This window comes from Globicephala melas, chromosome 2, assembly GCF_963455315.2.
Source record: "Globicephala melas chromosome 2, mGloMel1.2, whole genome shotgun sequence".
In the NCBI taxonomy this organism is placed as follows: domain Eukaryota; kingdom Metazoa; phylum Chordata; class Mammalia; order Artiodactyla; family Delphinidae; genus Globicephala; species Globicephala melas.
In genome coordinates this window covers 76,168,314-76,195,451 of record NC_083315.2, presented here as the reverse complement: position 1 = coordinate 76,195,451, position 27,138 = coordinate 76,168,314, and the positions used below count along the sequence as shown (strand labels likewise).

Sequence of the window (27,138 nt, the reverse complement as noted above, 5' to 3'; positions counted from 1 at the left end):
CTTTTATAAGTAAGGAAAAATTGGTGCTGGGAAGTTAGGTAACTTGTTTAAGCCCCACCCTGCTAGTTAAATATTGAGGCCAGAACTGAACCCAGGTCTGTCTCCTAAGAGCAGGTTTTCTCTTTTCTATCATCCAAGGACAAGTAAACTAGTCTCCATAGCAGAGGGCCAGATTTCACTTATCCTTACTACTGGTTGTATCAAAGTACTCCGTTGGAAAGAAAATGTCACTGAGAAAAACACTAGGCCATTCTTACAAATAAATATGTTTTGCATGTATGATCAGACTTACAATTTTATGAATACTAATTGATATGGTCAGTCAAGCAGCTTTTTACTAGTTTCTATTTAAGATGAAGAACTTAAAACTATCCTAGATATGTTTTTAAATGCAGGAAATTAGAAGGCCTCTTCTAATAGAACTCGTAGTAGTGAAAATTGGTATAGCCATGGTTTTGGCACCTGCCTCCCCACATAATTTGTATTATCATAAGAATTAGAGCAGCAAGTAGCTAAAATTGCGTTGTAAATACTTCTAAGATTTATTTTTCAGATAAACATTTTCAGTTAATAAAAGCACAGAAACCAATATGAGAGTATATAGAGCTACATTTCTGTTCCGTTGGGGATTTACTGCTAATTAACATGAGAGAGGAAAGTATATAATTAATTAACTCGAATTTCCAGGCTGGCTATGGGCCCAGTAGGGTTAAATCTAACATTTGTATGATGAGGAAAACATGAAGTCATTTAAGCATTCTCTGAAGTTAGAATGCTAAAGACATTGGATGACAAGGAGTTTAGCTTAAATCTGCTTTGATTTTTTTTCCCTTTATCAAAAATGTATGAGACGATATTCTAGATATGAATCCAAGAAGGTCTTTTTTTCTTGATTCAAGTGAACACAAATACCAGGAAGTTAAGCCTCTGCCAGGAGAATATGTTGTCACGGGTCAGGTTTATTAATCTTTTAGAAGGAAATTTATGTTCCTTTCCACTAGCTCATGAACATATTGAAGAAAGGGATCAGGTGCTGTATTGTTGGGTCTAAATATTTTTAAAATGTAGATAGCGAAGAAGTGACACTCATTGATTTGTTCAGTACATTATCCTAGCATACAAGTTTCAAACCCAGTCCCTTAAAAATTCCATGGTTTATCTCTCAGGAAAAAAATTTGTGCTTATTATAAAAATGATACTGGTTACAATAAAGAACTGATAAAATACGCTCAGTGATGTTAAGATTAATTAAAATGTGTTTGACTTACCTAAGAAGAAATTCTCACACATGAAAACCACTATTACTCAACTATACTTTTTAGACAGCAGCAGTAGTAATTGATTTTAAGCTGCTTTGTACTGAAAGCTAGAATTCTTTTTCTTATCGTTGTTAGAAAGGAAATTTTACATTATTTCACCCCAAATCGCTCTCCGGAAATTCTTGGGAAAAGATATTGGTCCTTTTATTTATGAGTGTTGAAAATATGAACATATATATATGCCTTTTACAGAAATTTCAGTTGTGTTTTTATCAGGCTAACTAATTAGATGAAAAGAATCTTTCATGGATAGCTTGTGTGTCCCTTAGTTAGTCCTACTTCAGACATTTTGCTTTATGATGCCTTTTGGTTTCAGTTCTTACAGTATTTAGTACTGGAACTATATAAATATTCCTCCCCCCCCATAGGCTTGGAATTACCATAAAAACTTGAGTAGTAGGTTGGACTTTACGGCAAAATTTACTACATTTATGTAATATTAAAATACTGAAAACATTGAGATATTTATCAAATCTGTCATTTGTTTAAATATTCTTGGATATTAGGAGATTCTTAAATTAGACTGCTATTTCATGTACTTAAATTTTTAAATGTCTTTTTCTTTTGGGTTGTGCTGGTTTTAATTTTGATTAAAGAAAGAACCAGGAAAGTGGGAAGCCCTGAATTTCAGAAACTTTAAGATTTTGACATTTATGTTAAAGATATGCTTTTTCTCTAAGTTTATGCATAAGGTCAGTATGCATAGAAAACAGTGGATCCAAAATGATCAGAAAAATCAATAGGGAATAGTTTTTAGGAAATTTCTTTAACTTTTAGTTAAATTTAAATTTAACTAAATTTAAATTTAGTTAAATTTCTTAATCTAAAATTTCTTTAACTTTTACTTACTTAGCACTCTTATCTCAATGAGTCCAATTATTTAAAGCAGAAATTTTACTTACTCTTTTTTAAGCAGCCTCTTTTTAGTAAATTCAGGTCCCACAAAATGCAGCGGTAGAAGGAAACTGTTTATGTATATTATTGTGTATGAAACTTGCATAGGTTGACCAGCAGTAACTAAAAAATTCTTATAATAATTACCTAGTTTTTCTTTCTTAGTTTTTGAGTGTTGACCCTTAAATGTGCCTACTTTTAAAATCAGTGGCCCAGAGGTTTAATTAGATTTTAAAGCTAGAATTTGAGTTGGGTTGGGGTTTTCTTTTTTTCCAGTGACCTGAACTGTTTTGTTTGTTTGTTAGTTGTCAGGTTTTAGATACTCAGCTAAATCTTGAAAAATTTTTATTGCTTAATACAAAATATAGTTACATAAAATGAGATAAATTAAGTGTATGCTCCTGAATATAGTATCACATTTTTATTTTAAAATTATGATGGTAGGGTAAATTAGCCAAATGATTTTGTTTTGCTTTATTATTTTGGTAAGTTGATAAAGATTATGCTGGAGATGATTTATGCTATTAGCATAAACTTTTCACACATTGGAGGTTTAATGTTAGCATTAAAGTGTTTAATGGTATTTAACATATTGGAACTTAAAGAGAACTGCTAGTCAAACCATCTTGACAAAAGCGCTAATAGAAGCCTAAACATAATGAAATATCGGTAATAATTTCTGTGTTAGAGCATGTTCAGAAAAATTTATAAGCTTCTCCGTCTTTCTTCTTTCCAAATTAGGTAAAGGTGTTCCCAAAATGTTTAAGAGTTTTGGTTTTCGTTCCATAGCCTTTGGAGTTTATGAGACTCCTAGAATATTTCTTTCAAAATAATTTAATTTTATTAAATTAAATAATTTATAAATAATTTATAAATAATTTATAAATAATTTATTTATTATTATTTAAACTCGTGGGTAAGGAAGAGTGATTTCATCCTGTATTGTTCAATATAGTAACCTGTAGCCACAAATGACTATTTAAATTAATTAAATTAAAATTAAAAATTCAGTTTCTCACTTGTACTGTCCACATCTCAAGTGTTCAGTAGTCACATGTAACGAGTATCTCCTGTATTGTACAGACAAAGATACATTACTGTCTTTTCAGATACAGAACATTTCCATTATTACAGAAACCTATTGGACAGTGCCCGTCTAAAGCATTCCTCTCATTTTCTGTGGAAGTGTATCTTAATTAAGATATCTAGCGAGCTATTGTCACATACTAAAGAAATTTCCCAATTCATTTCCTCATCATTTAGAACATTTAAAGATATCAGGTACCACACAGGCTTTGGATCTATTTTTAAAAGCATAGGGAATGGCATCATCTTTTAATTCATCACTAGATGTGACAAGATAAAAAGAAAAAAATATCTTTTTAGCAGAAGCTTCTACTTTTTTTCATCTTTGCTGAACAGCTGTCAGAAAATCATGCCTTTCTGCCTTGCAGAGATGTTTCCAATATTAATTACAGGAAGGATGCACTGAAATCAAGAGCACAGTGCACACCTCCAGCCTCTAAAGCTAAACAGAGTGGACTGCCCTGAATTGGGGTGATCCATATGACTAAACTGAATCACCCAAGCAGGAAAAAAAGGAATGTTTTTGCTAACTTGACTCCAATTGGTTTTATGAGCTAAAACATTCCAAGGATAATTGTGTAATCACTGTATAGAGTAATGTAAATATTCATCCCTGAAGTACTCTGTCACTCTTAAAAAGTAAGTTTGGGTTGATGGGATGAGGACAGTAGAGATATTACTGTGAATTTATTCTTTTCAAACATACTTAACAATGAAAGGAGAGGTATCTGTTAGATTTTCAGTTATATTCGTTTAAGTTGAGGTAAATGTTATGGTTCTGTTCACCCAACACTCAAAATTTCTCTCTTTTACATTCCTGGAGGAGAAAAATTAAGTACTTGAGAAAGAAGGACATTCCCACATGATACCTACTTTGAACCTGACATTCTGAAATGGAGGCTAGAATTCTAAAGAAAATTTCTAATTACCACATTTCAATAGAACATCTTAAATTATTTAATTGTACTTTTTCTGTTTCTTTTTAAAATAGTGTGACTCCTGGTAGATTTTAATCACCTTAAGCACACATATTCCTTTCTCTTAATTTTGTTTGTTGTGATACAAAATCATATTTAAGATTTAAATGTGTGATTAGATCATTAACTAGGAAAAAACTGGCATCTATGTGCAGGTGATCAGATGACATAAGCAGTCTGGTTTTAATTTGTGGCCAGTACTGATTGTAACTAAAAGAGACTTGCTCTTTTTGTGGAATTGGCTGACTATTTTCCTACATCTGGAGTTAATAAAGTCTTTGAGACCACATCAGTTGTGCTTTGCCGCAAGAACTCTTTGATCTGAAAAATCGCAACTGGCACAACTGCTGCTTCATAACATTGCATCTATGTTTTTGCAAGCTATGGTTAAGATACCAAAAGTAAAGTTTTTTGTCGTGTGTTAGAAATGCTGTTAGATGGGCCTCTTTGAGAACCATGGTTTTCAAAACATTTTTATCATGATAAAAACTTTGAACTTATGTTAGTAAATAAATGATAAACTTATAGTTATTTAGAGTTTTTACCATTTTCATTTATAAGATCTATTCTTTAAAAGTCCATTTATCTTTTTCAAAGTCTATTTATAGAGACTAACATTAAAAACAACTTTGCCCTAAAATGAGCCCTGTGTTCTCAATACAGCTTCAAAATTTTTACATGCAAGCAGGCAAGCCTCTTCTTCGTGTGTTTTATCTTGGTTTTCTTGCTTTCCATGATAGTCATCAATTAACCATTATCTGATCAGCATATTCTCCTTTATTTACAGCGATTTGTGAATCAGTAAAGTCAGCAAAAGTTCTTTTGTAAATCAGCAGAAGTTCTTTGCTTTTATAATTGCATACATTTAAAAATTTTTAAAGTGTAAGTTTATCTTGTATGGAATATAGTGAATTGAATAGAAATAAGGATAAAGAAATATCTATTGGGAGATTATATATAAATTTTAACTGACAAATTATGTAGATTTTTTGTGTGAAATGACACATCAAAACTGGAGTTTTTCATAAGTATCATTGGGAGGTTTACATACTGTTTCAATCTAAAAGCTAGATAGAATTAGAGAACTTTATATTGTATACTTTCAGATCAGTGATGGTATACATAGTAAATAAGCATTTGTGACAAAAACATGTTCTAATGCTGTCTTCTAAATTTTATTCTCATTTGTATTTTCTTTCTACATCTCGTTCTTGTTGTTTCAGCATAGTTTGGGAAAAATCTGTATATTATAAAGGGGACAGAGGACATCTAGCTAAAGCTAAATTTTGATGCTGAAACTTGATTAAAAGAAAAAAGTACAAAATTCCTTTCCTGAAAACTTTTCCTGCCTATCAGCCTATCTAATACATTGCAAACACATTTGTGTATATCCAGTTCTTTCATTCTAACTCTGTCTTTATGTCATAGCACCGAACTAGAAAAATATGTTTAATATGTATAATGCATAATCTCCTATCTAGGATCCTTCTGGGTAATTCTTAGGAATATATCTTGTCCCAAACTTTTCAGGTACCACAAGTGTGTGTTTTCTGCTCTGGGATATAAGAAGTAGGAAACTAACCTGAAAGGCAGTCCATTAAAAAGACACACCTGTGCTTATAGTAGCATGGCTAGCAAGAACACTAAAAATTGACTTTTTAACCTTTTATCTAGGGTGAACTGTATATAAGTAGGATGATGTCAGACAAAAACTATAAGAAATAGCAGTTTGAGTACTAAACAGGCACAATATGTAGCAGTGTAACTGCTCTTAATAAGAATTAGAAAGATATTATTAGCTAATACGTAGTGAGTGGTTACCATGCTAAACATTTTCGAGCCTTCTGTGCGCCTTAGCCATCTTGAGGAATCCAGGTTGTTTTTGTGGGTTTTGTTTGTTTTTTTGTTTGTTTTGGGGGGAGGTTGTTTTGTTTTGTTTTGGCCGAACGGCTTGTGGGATCTTAGTTCCCCAACCAGGGATCAAACCTGTTTCTTCATCATTAAGAGGGCAGAGTCCTAACCATTGGACCGCCAGGGAATTCCCTAAACATTTTGTATGTATTATCTCATCTAATCTTCCCATCAACCCCTGCCCCCCCATGCAGGTAATGTTAGCACCATCTTACAAATGAGGAAATTGAGCCTCAGAAGGTTAGGTAATTTGCCAGGAATCTTTACAGTTAGTTAATGCCTCAGAGAAAGAATAAATGACAGTTTATGTAAATAAAAAATTGGCTCCCATTTTAATCTGTGTGTGCTTCCTCCACTTTTTTATTAGTGCATAGGAATGTATACTTGATAAAAATATCAAACTGTGTGGAAAGGCATAAAGCAAACGTCTTCCTCCCCAGTTATAAGTCCAGAGGTGTAACCATTAAGTTTCTTACGTGTAATTCCAGAAATCTTCTGTGCTTATGCAAAAAATATGTGGATGCTTTTTTTTACGCATCCTCCCATAATTTTATTGAGCTAGTTACTTTTTTCCACGTTAAGTGAACACTTTGAATTTTTATTTTGGATTAAAATTTAATAGTTGTACCCTTATCAGACTAAACAAAAGAAATACGTTTCATACACTGCTCACAGTAGGACACCTTTCCATTCTTCCTGACTCCTGGTTTACTTTTACTTTAACAGACCATGTATCACCTTAAGTGTTACTTACTTGTCTTCCTTCTTGGTTTCAGTAGTTATCATGAGAATGGTTTGATCATGTTTTGATTATTACAGTTATTTGGATGCCCATTTAGTTTTCCAGAGAAATGACAGAGTTGGCCAGTTGCCAATTCAAAATGTTCATACTTTGTTTATCTGAAGCAAAGGTTTACCACAGGAAATTAATACTGCTCTGACAGATTAAATGAGCCTTTCCTGAAAGCTGTGCCAGACTTGAAAATTTACTTGAAATTGAAGAATTAAAACCCCTGAGCAGAACTTGGTTTAATTTTGCCAACCCTACTAAGTTAAGGAAGTTTCTGAACAATTGTGTTGTGCCTTTCACAGTTAACTTTTAATAGTCATAAAGAATAGTAACATTTAGTCTAACTCATTTTGATTTTGATAAATCTTGTAACAGTGAAAAGAATGGATTTTATGAACAAATTCATAAAATAAAACAAATTTTATTTCATGCTGTATTCAAAAGACATTAGTTTCCACTATCACATTTTGAATCGTGAGCCTATATGGATTTGTGTTTTGTAAGCAAAGTCAACATTTGTGACTTTATTCAACCACCTGATGTAATTGTCACAGAAAGATGCATTACAGGGATATTTAGAATAGTTTTTTCTCTAGTAATCAGCTAAAAACAAACAGGTAGATAATATCCAAGTTAGACGTTATTTATGAGGATTTAGGCCGTTTGTTTGGATTTGTGGTAGGCCTTTTTAGATATTGGATAGGCCTTTTTAGGCCCTTCAGGATATGTAACACATTTTACATAAGTGGTATGACAGTCATTTACATTTTAATTAAATTTCCTGTTTAATTTTAAGGTATATGCACCATCCCCAAATTCAGATGACTTCAACCGTGAATCTCCTAGTTATCCATCTCCCAAGCCACCAACCAGTATGTTTGCTAGCACTTTCTTTATGCAAGGTAAGTACTGCCAAATAGTTGTCAAGTACTACAACAGTTATCTCTTGTATATTAGCTAATATTTTAAAGTTGTGAGGAAAGAGAATATCTGTATAGAAGTTCAGACATTTTTTATCTAGATATGTTTGGCTGAAGCAAATTAAAATTTAGTTTTAAAGTTTCCTATTGCTAATTATTGCTGACTGCAATGTAGTTGGATTACTCAGCGAAGCATCGGAGTGCCCATCTAATATTGATTGAATTTATAAAGGACTTCAGTTGAGAAAAGTGAGTAAAGCTGCTCTTTCTCATTTTAGGATTTAAATGTATAAAAGCTATTAACAATTTTAGTTTCTTGTTTAAATTACAGATTCATATCACCCCTAGAATTATCAGTGCAAATAAAAAATGAATATCATAGAACAGAATAAGACTTTAAGAGAGAAAAAGTGTTGCACTTCCTTTCATTCTTGTTAGCAAATCATTTTTATTTGGTCTTCTGTGGTTTTGGACTATGGGAGCAATAAATTACTACATAAATGGTTCCTTGACTTTACATTGGTGAGTGAAGTCATTGCTAACACATTTCTTTTGAAGGCTGACTATAATATAGTCATTATCCATTACTTAGGTTCTCTGTAAGAGAAACTTCTTTATTCTAGTTTGAGAATGTTTGGTATAATATACATTGCTTATAGATTAAGAACTTTTTGTATATGGGTATACCATTTAACCAAAAGTTAAATCCAACCTATCTCCAGATTTGGAATTTTTATTGTCCTCCCTGATATGAATTTAGGTCTTGTGAGGATTTTTATAATGACCTGCCTACTACAGTTTCAATTACTTTTTCTCCCTCTAACTATAAAGCTTTTTTCCTTCATTTAACATAGTAACTATACAGTTTGGAGGGAAGAAAACTAGATGTAAGACTAGGTTGGAAAGGGGAAGAAAAACCTATCTGGAGGGTACCCTTTGAATTTTTATAGCATCATCAAAATAAAAGAAAAAATATTGGCTAAGGAAAATTTTATATTTCTCTTTTTGTCTTAGATGGGACCCACAATTCTTCTGACCTTTGGAGTTCATCAAATGGGATGAGCCAGCCTGGTTTTGGTGGAATTCTGGGGACCTCCACTTCCCACATGTCTCAATCCAGTAGTTATGGCAGCCTTCATTCACATGACCGCTTGGTAGGCTGTAACACATGACTAGGGTGCAGCAACACTTTGTCCTCACTTGTGTTTCTTTTGGATTACAAGTGTAAGATTTGATTCTGCCAAAACTTCTGAATTTTGAAATACTTCTAGGCTTACTTCATGCCTTTTGAAAAAGTAAATGACAAGAGTAGTGCTCTTCAGCTGCTAATTTATGATGTTCTTTTTAACCTGTTATAGTAGTTGCCCAGTTATATGTGCATATTATTCAGAAAATATATTTAATAGATCATGTCTCTTTCCCCCTTTCTTTAGAGTTATCCTCCACACTCAGTTTCACCAACAGACATAAACACAAGTCTTCCACCAATGTCCAGCTTCCACCGTGCCAGTACCAGCAGTTCACCTTATGTTGCTGCCTCACACACCCCTCCCATCAATGGATCAGATAGCATCCTAGGTGAGCTTTTTTAGGTTGGCAAAACTCCCTAAAACTGAATTTGGCGATTTATAGTGAATCTCATATTTTTGAATACATATATATATATTTTTGTTCTTTTCATATTTTTTTTTCCAGCTTTATCGAGATACACCGTTGACATATAGTGCTGTATAAGTTTAAGGTGTACAGTGTAATGATTTGACTTAAATACATCATGAAATGATTATCACAATAAGTTTAGTGAGCATTCATTATCTTATATAGACACAAAATTAAAGCAATAGAAAATTTTTTTTTCTTTGTGATAACCCTTGATTACTCTCTTAACTTTCCTAAATGACATACAGCAGTGTTAGTTATATTTATCATGTACATCCCCAGTACTTACTTATAACTGGAAATTTGTACCTTTTGACTCAACGTATTTTTTAGTATTGAGTTTAAAAATGAAAGAAAGGAGGAAGAGAAACTTTCTGATTTTCATTAATGTACAAACTGGTAAGGAACCCACCTTTACTTTAGCTTACTAAATACAACACATGCAGAGTATTTGCAGGTTTATTGTGACAGATGTGCAACAACAATGGAGAACACCATTGAAATAATGGCAGAGTGCTAAAAAAGCATGCCTCCTTGCCTGCTAAACTTCTTAATTTGTTTTCCTCTTTGAAATATTCAGGAACCAGAGGAAATGCTGCTGGAAGCTCACAGACAGGTGATGCACTTGGAAAAGCTTTGGCATCTGTAAGTATTGAATTTACATATTTTGCTGAATGATTTTTACACTGCTGAATGCAGTGGTTAGATTTTGTGGGCAGTATGCGTCATAGTTAAAGGGTGTAGTTATAACAGGACCACTTCATTGCTCATTTAGAGCTATTTTCGGTTTGTATTGATTTGTACTGCCCTTAAAATAATTCACAAGAACACTTTCCCACCCTATTCCCACAAGAACTGTCCTTCTACTTTCCATTTAAATATCTGTTTTTGTCTTAATGCAACAAATGTAGGGAAAAGAAAAAGAAATTTGGGCATTTTGAAATCTAAAGCACAGATTACTGAGGTTAATAGTTAAATCTGTTTATTAGTTTTAAACATATACTTTGTGAGTTGCCCATTAAAATAAGTCAAGTGGAACCAAGAAACATAACTCAGTTATTCTTCTGATCCAGAGAAGGAAGTGCTTTTATAAGGATTTTTTTCTAACATGGAAGGTATTTTATATATTTTTTTTAAAGGAAAGAATAAGCATCTGCTGCTGATTCATTTAAGACATAGGAGATGAGAGCCTTTCCAAAAAGGAAAAAAACAGATTCATTGAAGAACCCACGCTGAAATGAGTAAAACTAATTTGAAGGAATCCCATAGTATTTTCCTCAGCAAGTAGTTTACATCACACCAGAATGTTAATGACAAAGCAATGAATTGCTTTAATAAAGGCAGTGATCGGTTTTAATATATATGATCCTTAAAACATTGAAACGAAATCCACTCTTTTGGGAGAACATTTACCGGTAGTCCATAAAGATTCCAAATCTAATTATTTAAGAGGTACTTCTGCTTTGTATTTTCTAAAGTTTCTCCTTAGGCTTTTTCTTCCTTCCTTTTTTCCTCCTGAGTGATATGCCTCTCAGAATTTTTAGAGTTGTCTTACTTATGTCTTACTATGAAGTGCAGTTAACTCTGTCAAACACATTTGCTGCTGTTCATGGGAAAGGCAGACCACTTAATGTGTGAATAGTAGGAAGCAGCTGTTGAAATTTAAAGAGATAAACCTCTTTGTGAATGGTTTCTGTAAATAAATGTTACTCTAGAGCAGTACACGTTTCTTGAGAAATGAAGCCAAGTCAAATTCATCTACCACATAGTGGTGGCTCACACAAAATAGAGCTCAGTAAATGTTTGTTGAATTCAGTCTTGCATCATATGACAAAAATGATGATGATGATAACAAAACCCACAAAAATATCATCTGTAATTTGTATGCTTACTAGGTGCTAGGCACTATACTAAGCATTTACATGCGTCGTTTCATTTAATCCTCAAGAAAGCCCTGTGAGGTTGGCATTATTATTCCCACGTTACAGATGAGGAACTAAGGTTTAAAAGGTTAAGTAACTTTGGCTCAGAAAGATTAAGTAACTTGCCCTAGGGATCACCAGGCTAGGAAAGGTAAAGCCTAGATATTAGATTAGATCTGATCTAACTAGCTTCACTTCCAGAAAGACAGTGGTACAGTGACTGTTATTTTACAAGGTGTTGATGAGGATTAAAGGGAGTGGTCTCACTTATTCTGGACTCACTCCACATGATGTAAACGACCTACTTTGGAAGAAAATTATTCTATAATATTAAATGAGTGCCTCCCAGGTATTTGATTGACTTGCCAGTTCCTTCTGCTGATTCTGTAAGAATCCAGTAGCAGATACTTCACAGGTAGAAAGACAAGTAACATTTGAACTTTCGATACTAAGCAACTTAAAAAAGTATAACCTGCATTTCAGGGGCTTTTTTCTCAAAAGTTTTTGTTTATTTTATTCAAGGAAGACTTCCATAAAGGATCCTTGGCAGATAGGCAGGCAGGAATTTGTGATGTTGTCAGTGGTCCTCCAAGCTCCTTTTCAGTTACCGTTCAAGTCCTTGACTATTCTGCCATATTATGACCAACATACTAGCTAAACCAATTGGCATTTGGAAAAGAAGATCTAAATTCAGTGTGAGTGGAAGCCAGGGGAGAATGTTTAATCTAGTTAGTGGGTGGGCTTTGGTTGTCATGGAAACTCAGCTCTGTCATCCTGTGTTGTTACTAGGCAGGAGCAGCCAGGTCATTCCATAAATCATTTCTGTCATAGCTGATGGTGATGCATTCCATCTGCTCCATCACTGCATGCCATAGTCTGCACACTTCAGATCCCTTCCTTCAATCCATCTCCTGCCCCACTCTGCACCAGACACCTCCCCCAAACACATTCTTTCTCTAACTTCCATTACAAACTCACATTCACTTTAGTGCTCTTAGAATGTCCTGAAAAACAGACAAAAAATTACATTGGGGATAGGAAGGATTAGAAGAGATGAGGAGAAGGAATTTTATGAGGATTACATTTGAGAGTCTGACATGCGTCTCAGAATTTGATGTTAGGTATTACAGATCTTTGGAAATGGTGACCATGAGTATTTGAAATTTTAAGTTCTATAGAATGTGACATTTTAAATACAGCATCTAGGTTTAGATGGAGAAATGCCATGCTATTGTCATTAGAAGTTATTTCTAATAGCTCCCCAAATGTCTGATATATGTCTTAGATGGTCTTTCATGTGTGAAACAGAGGTTACAACCTTTGTTCTTCAGTTTATGTATTAAAAAGCACACAGAATACTGGGTGATTAAACATGTAAGGCCAGATAATACATTCACAAAGGTTCCTTTATTTTAGGTTTAAGCCTGGATAATTGTGGTCTTAATCTCAGGATAGCTAGAAAGAGAATTGTACATGAAAGTATTTACACAAAGTTCCCAAAGCCCTATGGATTATGCATTAGTTTAGATAATAAACTGGGGTAGATAGAGGGAAAGGAGAATCTGGATATTCGTGCCATTTCTGTGTTTCCCTGAACGTCTGCCAGACAATAACCCTTTAAGATTGTGCCCGTGGAGAGTTATATAGAGAAGAAACATCTGGTTTATTTAGTGCCTAATACCATATCAAAACACTTGGTCTTTAATTTAGAGGAGATCAAACAAGAAGACTGTTGAACTTTGTTGATTATATCAGACTTCTTTGTGATAATTTATGTTTTGATTTCTACCTCAGAGCAAAGGAAAGGGAGAGAGTATGTGTATGTGTGTGTATCGTGTATGTGTGTGTATGTTTTAATCTAGATAGTTAAATGGTCAGTAGTCTCTAACAAAAGAAAAGAAAATTCAGGGAAGTTGATGTTTAAAAGTAATTCATGAAATAAGTTTCTTTGTTCCTTAGACTCAATAACATTAGCATAATAAAGATTAACTGAAATGTGCACTGTAGTGTTTAAAAAATTGGGCTTGCAGTTCCAAGGTTGGGCTTGGGAGCACTCCATTGTTTCTTTTTTGTCTGAAGCCCTTTTCATTAGCTTCTGGCTTATTGGCACCCTGCTGATTGGAATAGACCATGACTGATAGGAGGAGGAGCCTCATTTGTTGCAGTAAAATGAGGCATATTACCGTTTAAGCCTGGCAGAAGGTATTGGGAGTTATTCATCATTGGTCACTTAACAGTATGAGGACCATGGACTGCATGTAGAATGAGTTCTTACTTTGTGTTTAGGCTCTAGATTCTAAATCACTCCCATCCCCATTTTTTAAGTAACTGATTTTTTTTCCTTCTCTTTTTTTTCTTTGAAACATCTATGTTAGGGGTTCTTTAAGGTCAGAAACTACAAAAAGTAATGTATTCCTGATTTAGAATGCTCTTTGTCAAATAAAGCCTTATGTTTAGAATTTCTTAAAGTAGCACAACAGTTTCTATAGAATAAGTATAGTTTGTATGTCATTTGGTAATAGAATAAATTTGCAGAAGTGAAGTTTAATGACATGATCTGTGATCTAAAAGGCTGTATTATTCTGCTGTTTTAATGTTGTTGCTCCCTTCCCACATACATGTTCTTTTTATGAAAGTAAAAGGGACAAGAAAAAGTCCTGTAATTTGCCAGGCTATCTGTCAGTTCAGGAAAAGTATTAGTAACAATTCTGTCTGTCATCACTTTAATTTAGGGCAAAATAGAACCAGGGAATGTGATGAGTGAGTGGAGAAAATACCTTTTATTATACAAATGGAGAAGGTGCTTTTGATAAAAACACCAGAAATTATATGTTGATATGCTTTTGGTACTGCTTCTCCTGTTTTCACAGTGATTTTTAGGAGCCCACACCCACTTTATACATGACATCATTTTGCTTAGTCATTGCAAGGTAGTCATTGGAAAATGACTCTAAAGTATAAACTTCCTCTTTGAGATAAGGAAGTTGTCACCAGTCCTTCACGTGCTTAGGGATTATTTCGCTGTAATGGCAGAGTTATCAGGGAAAATAAGGGTTGATAGCCTGCTTATATCCTCAAAAGCCCATACCTGCCTAATGTTGTGGTATGGACAGCTTAGTACATCAACACTAATTCTCAGAAATATTGGAACCTTACCATATTGTTGTTCTCAAAGCTTATACCGTAAAATTGATTTGTAAATGAATTCATCTTTATAATAGTATCTTTTTCTCCCCTGGGTATTACTGTTACTGAACCCCACTGTATAAATGCTGAGATAAACTGCTATTTACTGAATTCTGCTTTTTTATCAAAAAATATTGTAGCGAATTTCATGTGCAATTTAATCGCTCAAGTTTTTTTTTTAATATTCAGCACCTACTTGTGCAAAACAGTGACAATGATGAATTCAGTGTTGAACAGTATAAGGTCCCTGCTTTCAAAGAGCTTACAGTCAAGGAGAGAAGATAGAAAAATGGTAACATAGAGCATAGTGTGAAGTAAAATACCAAAGAGAAGTAACAGGTTACACTAAGAATATAAGGGAAGTGAAAATGAGTGTAAGTGGGGAGGTTACATTTGAGTTGGGCTTTGATGTGTTACAGAATTCCATCAGGGAGAAGTTAAGAAACAAGCCTTTTGCAAGGACAAGCTGTGTTCAGAAAATGAAAAAAATATTTTGTTTGATATAATGCTTTATGTAGGTTATAAGGTAGAAAGATATTTTTGTAACCAGATAATGGAATACGTCAAATGTCATTCTGTTTTATTTAGTAGACAACAGGAAGTGCTATATGGCATTTGTTCAAAACTGGTTGAGGACAATAGCTCAGTCAATTATGTATGGGATGAAAGGAGCGGGGAGTAACTAAAAATATAAAGACTTAAATAGTCCAGCCATAAGTTCTAGTAAAAGTTTAAGGTAGTGTAATGGCAGTGAGAATGATGTATGCCCATCCCATAAACATTATAGAGAATTGTGAGCATTGGTGTCTATGGTGGGAAGAGTGGAGGAGCAGGAGAAAGGAGGGGAGAGTGAGAGTGGTTTTGGTGACCAGGAGAATACTGGTGCTAACTGAGATAGAGGAAACAGAACAGTAGAGATGGGAAGGGTGGGAAGCTTGGGGCAGTGATGCAAAGTTTGGGTTTGGACATACTGAGCTTGAGATGAAAGAAAGATATGCTCAGATGGAGAGGTCCAGCAACCGGTAGGAGGATAGAGGTGTCAACTTAGGAGTCATTCACATGGATGTCATAGTTGATACTTTATAAAGAATGGTATTACAAAGAGAGGAAACACAGGTAAATAGAAAAGAAAACTGAGACTGGAGCTCTTGGAAAACCTACATTAAGTGAACTGTATAAGAGAGTAAAAGAGAGAAGGAGCCTGGGTAAAAATTATACATCCAAGGATTTAAAAGGGATACCCAAATGCTAACTTCTTTCAAGGAAGATATCATTCATTCTTTAAGCAAGTATTTATTTACCAGCACTGTTGTAGAATCGGAAGCTACTGCAGATGCTGTGTAATTCACATTGGTCTGAATAAGACCAAGTCCTTGCTCTTCTGGAACATGCATTTCATTAGGGAAAAGGGTGAAAGAGACATATGATAAACAAGTAAACAAATTTAGGCAATTAGGGATTAATGTAAGCAGTATGAAGAAAACAAAGCGGGAGGTATGATACACAGGGAATGCTGTTTCTCCAGTGCTTTCATGCGATTAATTCATATGGTCAAGGAAATTGAAAGTCAGCAAGTTAGTCTAGTTTATGATAATCAAAGTTTTGCATGGAAATGGAACTTCTTTCACTCCTCAGCCACCCACCATCAGTGTTATCAACCCTACCCTCCCTTACCAGTATTATAGTCAAGACATATTTCATATGTTAGCATCAGTTGTTCATAAAAGTTATAATTATTTGAATCATAAACATGAGAAATAGTGATTTACAAAAATAAAAGGGTATGTTGAGATATGTTTTTGTTGAAGTTCGGTGACGTTATCTAACTTACTTATGGTTGAAATAAATCACTGTATGTATGCAAGCCATTAGGAACCAAAATGTGACCTTTAGCTAATTTTCACAGGTGTGAAAAGTGACAACTTTTAAAAGGTAACAACTTTGACAACTTTAAGACCAACAACACTGATGTTATAGCATACTACTTCCCTGTTACTAAGTCTTCCCATAAAGTTTTTTGAAGTCTTCTTGATAACTGTGCTTTTCTAAAATGACTCTCCAACCTGGGAATTCCCTGGCGGTCCAGTGGTTGGGACTCGGCACTTCCACTGCTGGGGCTCTGGGTTCAGTCCCTGGTCGGAGAAGTATAATCCCACAAGCTGCCTGGCGTGGCAAAAAAAAATTTTTAATAAAATGAAATGACTTTCCAACCTGAATATACAACTTTTAGATCTGGCTCTTTGGAAAGAGTTGGTGTGTAAAGGGATTTCCAGTTACCATTTAGTAACATCGTACAAATTGGTATAGATATACTCATTTGTAGTCAATGCTTACAATTTAATTGGTGCTATCTTCTTTTTAAAAAAAAAAATGAAAGCTGTTAATGTTTGATGATTGTGACCTGTGGAATTTTGTTTTACGTGAGCCTGTCCTAGTATCTGACTTTTTCAACGTATTATACTGTCTGTAAAACCAGTGCTGAGACCCCATATATGCCATAATTTGGGCCTCTTTAAATTTATTAGAGCTCTAAACTTACTCAGAGCAAGATTATTTCTATTGGATGACACTTTGCACCCACAAGTAGTTTTCCTATTTAAAATATTTGACCACAGTTTCTCCAAATAAGTTGATTTGTCTGCCCTGAGTGCTGAGATGTGAAGATGATTTGTGATGCCTGTTATAGGAATGGGATTGTCCTAGAGAGGAGTTCCTAGGAACCGTTGGTGCGTGGATTAAAGAGACTTTTTAAATGTTTAATGGTTAATTATGTAAACTTGAATGAATTTCTGTCACTATTTTTTTTAGCAATATGAAATAAATATAAAGTGTTGCAACAAAACCTTTAGCCAAAATACCAAAATTTATGCATCCAGATATGTTACCTCTTAGGAGGTAAAGTCCACAGATTATTTGGGGAACATTTTTTTAAGAACTTTCAGGGTTTTTTCACTTTCTCCAAGGGTGACAAAATATCCTTTGAAAACAAGTTTGATTTTTTTACAACACTCACACAACATTAGGAGCTAAATTTGGCAAAAATGTAGTTACTCAAACAACTTTCTAAAAGAAATAAGGGGTAACTATTTTTAAAAATCACTTTCTTTGACTTTTAAAACTATTTTTAGGACTTTTCTCTTCAAAAGGTAACAGTTTCCTAAGATTATTTTTAATGAATAAAATTTATTTAGATGGTATATTCTAGAAAGATTGTTTATCAGACTTGACTTTATAGTCACTTCTCTTTTATCACTTCTCTTTTTTGTTCTAGCAATTAGAAATTTAAATTACTTTCAACTAGGATAATAAAGAAATAGGTATGATCTATTTATTCCTCTCATATTAGAATATATATGATACTTTTTAATCCGAGTTTTAAAACTGGGGCTTCTATAGCCTTTATGCAATGGAATAGTTCTAAAATTGATTAAACAGTTTTTCACTCTGAGGCTTAAGGGTGGCAGCTTAGATTATAGAAATAACTCCATGCAAATAGATTTATATTTTTGCTTTTGTCACACTGATATGTGCATATCTTTTGTTTTCTGGTTAGATTTATTCTCCTGACCATACCAGCAGTAGTTTTCCATCAAATCCGTCAACACCAGTTGGATCACCCTCACCTCTCACAGGTAGGCTTTTGTTTTATCTAACTACTTGATAACATGCATAGGGCTACTTGGAAATATTTGAAGTTTATTTTTCAATAAAATATAGTAAAAACTCACACCAAAAAAATCATTTCTATCCTGAGAAAACATGTAAACAGAGCCTTCTCCTGAGTTCATTTTGGAGAATATTGAAGTATTTCCTGTTTGAATTATTTGTTCATATCTTCTCTGATTCTTAAAATAATTTGTGATAATTTCTAAGAACAATTATTATAACAGGATAAAAAATAAGGCTAAGCAATTGGGATGAAGGTAAAATATAGAGAAGGAGATGAATCAAAAATTTTGATAAGCTAACATAGAAAATAAAATAACCTATTTAGAAGTATATATAACTTCTTCCTTATTCTCTGTATTTTCCACGTACCATGTATAAGCCTCAAATGAAAAACTCTGCACTAGTTTGTCTTTATTTTTAAGTCCACTGAGTTGTTATTTCATATATATATATAAATTCTTGGGGATAATGTAGGTTTTTTTGCTAAAGAAAAGAACTCTTTGTGAATGTGTATGAATATTGTTAGTGGAGTTAAATAAGTGTTCAGATTTGCATTGCTTTTTTCCTGTTTTTCTTTACAGTAGTTTTAACAAGTTCCAGATACTATCCTACACTATAAATTTGTTGAGATACAACTATTATTATTGTAAATAGGAATTTTTTGATTTATTAGGAATAAATCAAATTACAAGAAGATGCTTGGATCTGATCTGTTAAGCTATAAAACTTGGAATGTGTTTCCTGAGCAGTGTTTGGAGAAAAACCATGCTAAAGAAGAAATGTATTAGTTCTAAGGAAAAGACATTAGACAACTGTGTAAAAATTGCCATTTTCCTCCAACAGTTGACCTCAGAAATGATTCTCTATTCCTGATCAAAGTCACTAGTTCAGTCCATGTGGCGTTGTTGTTGTTGCTGTGAAGCCTTTTTGCATTGTTCAGGGTTTCTGAAAATCAAGGCTCTGGTGTATCAGGGCCCTGGCTATCACCTGTGCTCTGTGATTTAGCCTTGTGACTCTGCTAAGAAGCATTCCAGTGTGGAAATGATGAACTGCTGGCAGCTGCTTTCAGCTATTAGTGGGTTCTGCCACTTTCTCAGACACCATGGCTTCAGCTGTCTAGTAAAAGCTGAACAGCTGTTCCCCACATAGACAGGACTATGAAAGACCCATTGACTTAAAGTTGTTGTTCAACAGAGGGATGAAATTACAGGAAGAATGATGTAACTTTAACCATACTCACCCTCTTGGCAGAGTTTTACTAAAATTATCAGTGTCATTTTTGCCACAGCCTGTTTCACTTTCTCATCTCAGGTAGCTATATTGGCCCTTACTGTATGTTCCCACTGCCTCTTCTCCTCTGCCCAGCCCAGTAAGATAAAAGTGTCCTTGGTTTCCATTAACACTGGTTGGGAAGGCAGGCAGCAGAGGAGCTCAGCATCTATGCAGGGACATCAGTAAAATGAAGAATCAGAAACTTAGACATTTTTCAAAAAATAATGGTCCAAAGTAAAATCTCACATTTCCTCCTCCTTTTTTTTTTTTTGGAATTTGTTTATTTATTTTTTTAACATCTTTATTTGAGTATAATTGCTTTACAATGATGTGTTAGTTTTTGCTTTATAACGAAGTGAATCAGCTATACGTATACATATATCCCCATATCCCCTCCCTCTTGTGTCTCCCTCCCACCCTCCCTATCCCACCCCTCTAGGTGGTCACAAAGCACCGAGCTGATCTCCCTATGCAATGCGGCTGCTTCCCATTAGCTATCGGTTTTACATTTGGTAGTGTATATATGTCAATTCCACTCTCTCACTTTGTCCCAGCTTACCCTTCCCTTCTCCATTTTTATTTGATGTTTAGTGGATGATATCCTCTTTCCACCTTTAATTCAGCTGATTAATGAAGATCTGTGAAAGGTTAAATTGTGTAATGAAGGTATTAATAGGCTTCTTTTTTCAGTTCTGCAATCATACTCAAAGAAAAATATTTTCATATATTCCTGTTGAAATGGCATCAAAGACTGATTTTATACAGGTGCATCTCTGTGTCTCATCTCCTGTATCTAGTGTTTTCTTCTTATAACCACCCCCACATACACACACACCCCAGGCTGGCAGAGCAGACATGGAAAGGGAGGAGGAAAAAAGGAAAGCAATGGGCGATAAAGTATTCACAGTTGAAGGAAAAATGAAAAAGAGCAAACCAGAGCTCCTATATAATAATGTACAAATTATTTTGTACCTTGTGTGGCAGGAGCCTATCATCTAGAGTAAAAATTCCTACCCACTATGTGTGCTCTACACTTGCCCTCTTCCTTATGCCTGAGCATCAGTCAGACTCAGGACAGACCTTGTAAGAATAGTTGCACAGGTGCAAAGCAACATAGGCAGTTTCTAAGGCATTCATCGTTCTTGTTTAAATCCTGCTCATTTTCCTTGGGAACTTTTCAGACTAAGAACATAACATTCCTGCATAGAAAATGCTTACAAGAAAGAAGCTTCTGAGATGATGATATTGTTTTAGTTAGGATACTTTAGGCTGAAAGGAAGAGAAACTCTTGTCTGGACTGGATTAAATAATAAGGGGATTTTGGATATCTTGTATAAAGCCCATAGCAGGGCAAGTTCCTGGACCAGTCAGGGCTCCTGCTCTATTTCTTTGCAATTCTTTACCTCCTTCTAGAATATCAGTGAATAAAAGTTTAATAATTGCAGTACTCAATAGCAATCTTCAGAACATTCACAATAAAAATAAAGAGGGAGTAGGGGGAGATAGGGGAGAAAGGATTCCTCAGTTTAGGCTCATTTCATCAATGAGATATTTATTTTTATCATCTGTCAGTATGCCTGGTGTTAAAGCAGTTACCTGACTTCAGCAAATTTTCAGTTTAGTTGAGAAAATAGAGATAAACACATGAAAATAGAACCATCAGAATTTACTCTAAACTACAGTTCCTCGGATGTACTTCATGAAGAGAGTATAAAGGAGAAAGAACTTTGAGTATAAAAGAAGAAAGTGTGACAAAGATCAAGATGTAAGAAAGTACCTGACCTGCTCATCCAGAGTCATTGAGATGACTGATTATGAACTCTTTTCACATATTGGAAGTGGAAAGGTTGGCTGGGGCCAGATTGTGGAAAGCAAAGCATTCAGTGCTACATTTAGGATTATTCAACCTTTTCCAAGTGTGGAGTATCTCATGAAAGTTTGAGTTTAGGGTGAGATTACAAAGGGAAACAGCTAACAAAATAAGAAAATGCATGGTAAATAGTCCTAAGAATTTCTCTCAGCCATGCAAAATGATGTTATCTATTCTCTAAATTTATTAACCAGTTTTATTAGGTGGCATATTACTGAATCCCACTCAGAGTGAGAACAGATCAGAAACACTGGGTGAATTTTAGATTTAGTGATGAAAGAAAGCCTTTCCAGATTTTCTAGCCAAATAATTTGATTCTCTTGTCAGCTAACTTGTTCTCTGGAAGTAGTCAATAAATTTTGATATCAAGTACATTTATTATAATCCTTGAATAACAGCTAGCTTTTGGGGGTGGTCACTAAAAAGCTCAGGGCAATTACAAAAATTGTTAACTATATAAAGAGTTGAAAGCTTGCCCTTATCTAACAGAAGGAAGTAGTATAAGCCCAAAACCTCTGTGCATGTCTACCACCAGATAGCAGGTGACAGGGAAGGAAGGGGGGAAATAACCTATTCTCTGGGAAACCCCTTAGGTTTTTAGCGTTTGTACTTTTGTTTTTCCTTATTTGTGTAATAATGCTGCAGTTGGTGATCACAAGCTAGAGATAAAGATACCAGTATGATTCTAAATAAATCTGTATATTTTACTCATGTACTAGTTTTATAAAAAGACAAAGATGCAGATCTGTCTAGTGTCAGAGGTATTCTATAGCATTATGGTCTCTGTCTAGAATTTGAATTCCATTCACAACCCCAGAGTTCTTATCCATAGCTAATGAGCCATCAGTGGGCCAGAATTACAAAAGTCTATGTATCTTTTTTCTTCATTGATTACATGATAGATCTATCATCAGGAAGAAATAATAGTAATATCTCATGGTCAAAAAGACCTTTAGGGGCTTCCCTGGTGGCGCAGTGGTTGAGAGTCCGCCTGCCGACGCAGGGGACGCGGGTTCGTGCCCCGGTCCGGGAAGATCCCACATGCCGCGGAGCGGCTAGGCCCGTGAGCCATGGCCGCTGAGCCTGCACGTCCAGAGCCTGTGCTCCACAACGGGAGAGGCCACAACAGTGAGAGGCCCGCGTACCGAAAAAAAAAAAAAAAAAAAGACCTTTAGGTTCACAGAGTGAGTGCATTCATATCTTTTACCTCATTCGCTTCATAAAGGCAGAATAAAAACAAAAACAAAAAACTGTGAGTGGCTATTTTTTGTACAGTTACTAGGAATACAGTTATTCCTACAGTTACTAGGTTACTCAGCTAAAGTGAACTATAATAGTTCCAATTTACCATAAGTTTTTAGTTTCCTAAATATGGCGAATTAACCTGCAACAACAAGCTCTGGTGGAACATAGTTTAAAATTTCATTTAGCAATAAACAAGACACATTAAGTAAACTTTCTCCAACTTCAGATTTCTAATATATTGATAATTCAGTTTGTCACTGAAGATTTGTTAAGAACAAAACCATATATTTAATTGAACAGTCTTCATTATTTTCTATACATAACTTACTTTCAAATGCACAGTCATGAAATAGTAAAGATTTTCAATCATTTGTTTTGTCTTTTTCTTTTTAAAGCTATTTTGGTTGTTTTAAAGCTATTTAAAGCTATTTTTTTTTTTAATATTTATTTTATTTATTTATTTTGGCTGTGCCAGGTCTTAGTTGTGGCACGTGGGATCTTTAGTTGAGGCATGCGGACTCTTAGTTTAGGCATGTGAACTCTTAGTTGCAGCATGCATGTGGGATATAGTTCCCTGACCAGTTGAACCCGGGCCCCCTGCATTGGGAGCGTGGAGTCTTACCCACTGGACCACTAGGGAAGTCCCTAAAGCTATTTTAAAACACTGCATTCTCCCCAATACATGAATGAATTAACCCTTTTATTTTTTCTTGTTTTTTTTTTCCTTTTTATTCTTTCTGTTCTGAACTTGTCTCCTTGCTTTTTCTGTCTCCTTTTTTAATTATATTGCCACTTTTCTAAAGTTGAAGAGTAAACAACATTTAACAAAATTTTCATGATGATATTTTCCAAATTAAATAATATGTTTTGGTGTAAATTATGTTGGGAAAATTTTTAGCAGATAATCCTAAATGTATTTGCAATCATTTGAAATTGGTGCATTTGTGCATTACTGGAGGCACAAGTTAACATGACCCTTTAGAAAGCAGTTTTGGCCTTATGAATTAAGGATCATAAATATGTTCATACCTTTTAACTTAGAAATGCTATTTATCCTTAGACATATTCCCCAAAAGAAAAAACACAATATTACCATTCATAATATAGTGATATTCAGTTACTATTCATAATAGCCAAATGAAAGCAACCAAAACGTCTAGCAGTGAGGTAGCGGTGGTTAAGCAAATTATGATATAGAGAATCAGGTGAATATTAATGTAAGTCATTAATAGCATGATCATAAAGACTAAAAATATGGGGGAGGGACAGAATTTTAAATTATGCATATTTTAAGTACATTTTCTCAAGATATGTGTGCATTTGGACAGAGTGTGAAGAACATGCAAACATAAATGTAGTTATGTTTCAAAGTATAGTTTTTTTCTCAACTCCCTACACAGTTATATTAATAATGAAAAAAAATTTTAATATGTTGGGTTTATCAGTAGCCAGTAACATGCTGAAGACTGAACAAAAATTTTCACATAAATTTATGCACACTTACAATATATCTTTACCCTTTCCTTTAGAACATTATCAAGATCACTGAGTTAACCAAGGTGTGTGGGTGCTTTTGGGTTTTGTTTTAACAGGTACCAGTCAGTGGCCCAGACCTGGAGGGCAAGCGCCTTCATCCCCAAGCTATGAAAACTCACTCCACTCCCTGGTAAGAGCCTCTGAGAAACATACAAGGTCTCTTTTATCTAATAGTGTGGAGTTCTTTTTTTTTTCCCAGAAAATCTTGAGTAACAGTGAAAAAACAGTAGGATAGCATTACACACGAATTCTTTGCTAACAAATGGCCTGATTTAGTTGAACTATATAAGACACATTGGGTGTGCCTTTTACCATCTGTTCTTTGGAACATCAGACTTCTGGTCTCAGGACAGCTGGTATTAAAATAGTGTTATGGGATTTTTGTTTCTTTGACAGATCTAGGGTTTAATTTTACTATAATTTTATGTTTACATGTAAAGGAAATTTAAAGAAGAAAAAAAAACACACAGACCAAGTAAAAGAAAATTAGTCCAGCATTGCAAAATGGTTGTATTTTACTCTTTCTCATATGATGATATTGTGTATAGTTTATTACATTTCTGTTAAAATTTTTAAATGTAGCATCAATTATTTTTGTCAGGAAGAGTATTGTTTCCCATGTTTTCTTTTTTAAAAAAGAATGTATTATGTAAATTGTACAAGCAAAACCATTGACAAACAAAGCAGTAGAATAAAGGAGCCTGTCTAGGTATTGAGAGTGAAGAATTTGTGGTAGGGTGTTAACTACTGTTGCCTTTCTATGCTTACCACAGAATTACGAAGCATTATAAAAACAAAATAAGGATGACTTAATGGAATGTTAAGTCATGCTATCATTCAGTAGTTCCAGGTTGCAAATAGAAAAGTTCTTTTTCTGTGACTAACAGAACATTTTAAATTAAAGGAAAGTTTTCTTCTCACATATAAGCAAATATAAGCAATGTGTGCTACTTAGATGCTAACCTTATAACTTTGCTGTTAAATCCCAGCCTTCTCATACCTTAATACAAGTAGATCTTGCAGGTCTCCGCGTTAACTTTACTAACATGTTATGCTGACATGCACATCAGCTATTTCCTCATCTCTTTTGGAGTTAATCTTAACCTGTGCTTTGCCTCCTGTTCTGTCTTGACTTTGCCAGAAAAATCGAGTTGAGCAGCAACTTCACGAGCATTTGCAAGATGCAATGTCCTTCTTAAAGGATGTCTGTGAGGTACTATTTCTTTTAGATGGTGCCTTTTTTGTGTTTCAATTAATTATACTTCCTGTTATCCGTTTAAAATCATCAAGCCTGTACAGACTCCAGAGTCTTTTAAAATCAAACAATGACTATTTTCGTTTTTGTAACAATATGTAAAAATAGGCTTTTGTTGAGTGTGATTCTTTTTAAAAGAGCTCTACTGGCATGTGCTTTTATTTTCTTAAATTCTAATATGTTTGTGTATGGGGCATGTGTATATTCACAGACAGATAATATCATTTCATCAGTTTTGTGAAAGAGCACATTTGGATGTGGTCACCATTTCAGATAGGTATTATAAATATTCACTTAAAACAAAATTACAACTTAAATTTGATGGATTTGAAAACCCTCCCCCAATTGCCCTCATTTCAAAGATCAGTGTTAAAGTACAGGTTATCTTTTTTATCAATGATAATTGAGTATCAGACACAGTAGAGTAGCCTTCAGCTTTTGTAGAAGCTAAAAGAAATAACCTCATGCTAGACTGGTAAATAGATTTTATGAAGCAGTGATTTGCTTCTGAAGCTTTGTTAATTTAGCATAGTCTACAAATATCCTTTCTTTCATTGTTGATTCGTAGTACAGGTAGTTTCTTTTGAAGCTACTTGATATTGCATATTCACTTGCTGCCTTCCCTATATCCCAAAGTAGGAAACATAGCAGTTTAATGAATTTAATAGATAACATCAGTAACCTCCATGTCTTTTTTCAATCCCTACAGCAATCTCGAATGGAGGATCGTTTGGACAGACTGGATGATGCTATCCATGTGCTGCGGAACCATGCCGTGGGACCTTCCACCAGTTTGCCTGCTGGTCACAGTGATATACACAGTTTATTGGGACCATCCCATAATGCACCAATTGGAAGCCTCAATTCAAACTATGGTGGATCAAGCCTTGTTACAAGCAGTCGACCTGCTTCAATGGTAAAATAGTGCTCATCCTTTTGGAAATAACTTCTAATGCGTATTGTCCTACATGTTTTTCATGAAATCTTTCAGGGAGAGAGGTTCCTTCTTTCTGTAAAGAAGGAAGGTAGAGTGGCTTTTAAGAATTTCTTTTACTGTCTTGGTCAGGGTCATTGGCTGAGCATTGGCCCTTAAAATCCTACTATGACCATGTGCAAAAAGCAGAAACTTTCTACAGAGATCATTTTCGCTTAAACTTGGATTTTTTTTCCAGATATGTAATAATTAGCAGAACAGTTTTTGCCTTGAAACAGTTGTAGAAAGTCTTAATATCAAAAGCAATAAAGCAAGACTGAATTTCAAGGGTTCTGGTCTAGAAAAGCTATTTATTATAATTTGGAACCAGCCTTCAATAGTAGAACAAATGTAATATTATTTGTACAGGTCCAAATTTAAGCTTTATTCCCAAATGAAGGAAAAATGTGGGGTAGTTTTAAGAATGACTGTAATTTAAGTGACAAAGAAAGGAAACAATTTTAGATTAATCCCTGAAGAGAGTAAAATCGTTCAATCCCTTTTTTTTTTTAACGTGGTAGTTCTTTAAAGGAGGAAAAAAGTAAAATTCTGCAGCCATGCACATCAAAAATTCTGTGTCGAATGTCTTACATTGTTTTTTATACAAATTATGTTTTAAAGGAATGAAGCTCATTTTGAATCTGCTATTTAACT

The 27,138-nt window shown here is 34.4% G+C and overlaps 1 protein-coding gene across 8 annotated transcripts in view; it reads left to right on the top strand.

Moving 5' to 3' along the window:
* TCF12 (transcription factor 12) overlaps nt 1-27,138 on the top strand; it is a 379,393-nt gene that overhangs the window by 323,443 nt on the left and 28,812 nt on the right. For 4 of the 8 annotated variants that reach the window (XM_030878793.3, XM_030878791.3, XM_060294214.1 and 1 more), the window contains 8 exons: nt 7,774-7,879; nt 8,912-9,051; nt 9,331-9,475; nt 10,137-10,201; nt 18,218-18,296; nt 24,313-24,386; nt 25,398-25,469; nt 26,221-26,427. In XM_030878793.3, the coding sequence (XP_030734653.1) occupies nt 7,774-7,879; nt 8,912-9,051; nt 9,331-9,475; nt 10,137-10,201; nt 18,218-18,296; nt 24,313-24,386; nt 25,398-25,469; nt 26,221-26,427 (888 nt within the window). The remainder of the gene's footprint in view (nt 1-7,773; nt 7,880-8,911; nt 9,052-9,330; nt 9,476-10,136; nt 10,202-18,217; nt 18,297-24,312; nt 24,387-25,397; nt 25,470-26,220; nt 26,428-27,138) is intronic. The other 4 variants (XM_030878803.3, XM_030878794.3, XM_030878804.3 and 1 more) reach the window with 1 other exon arrangement.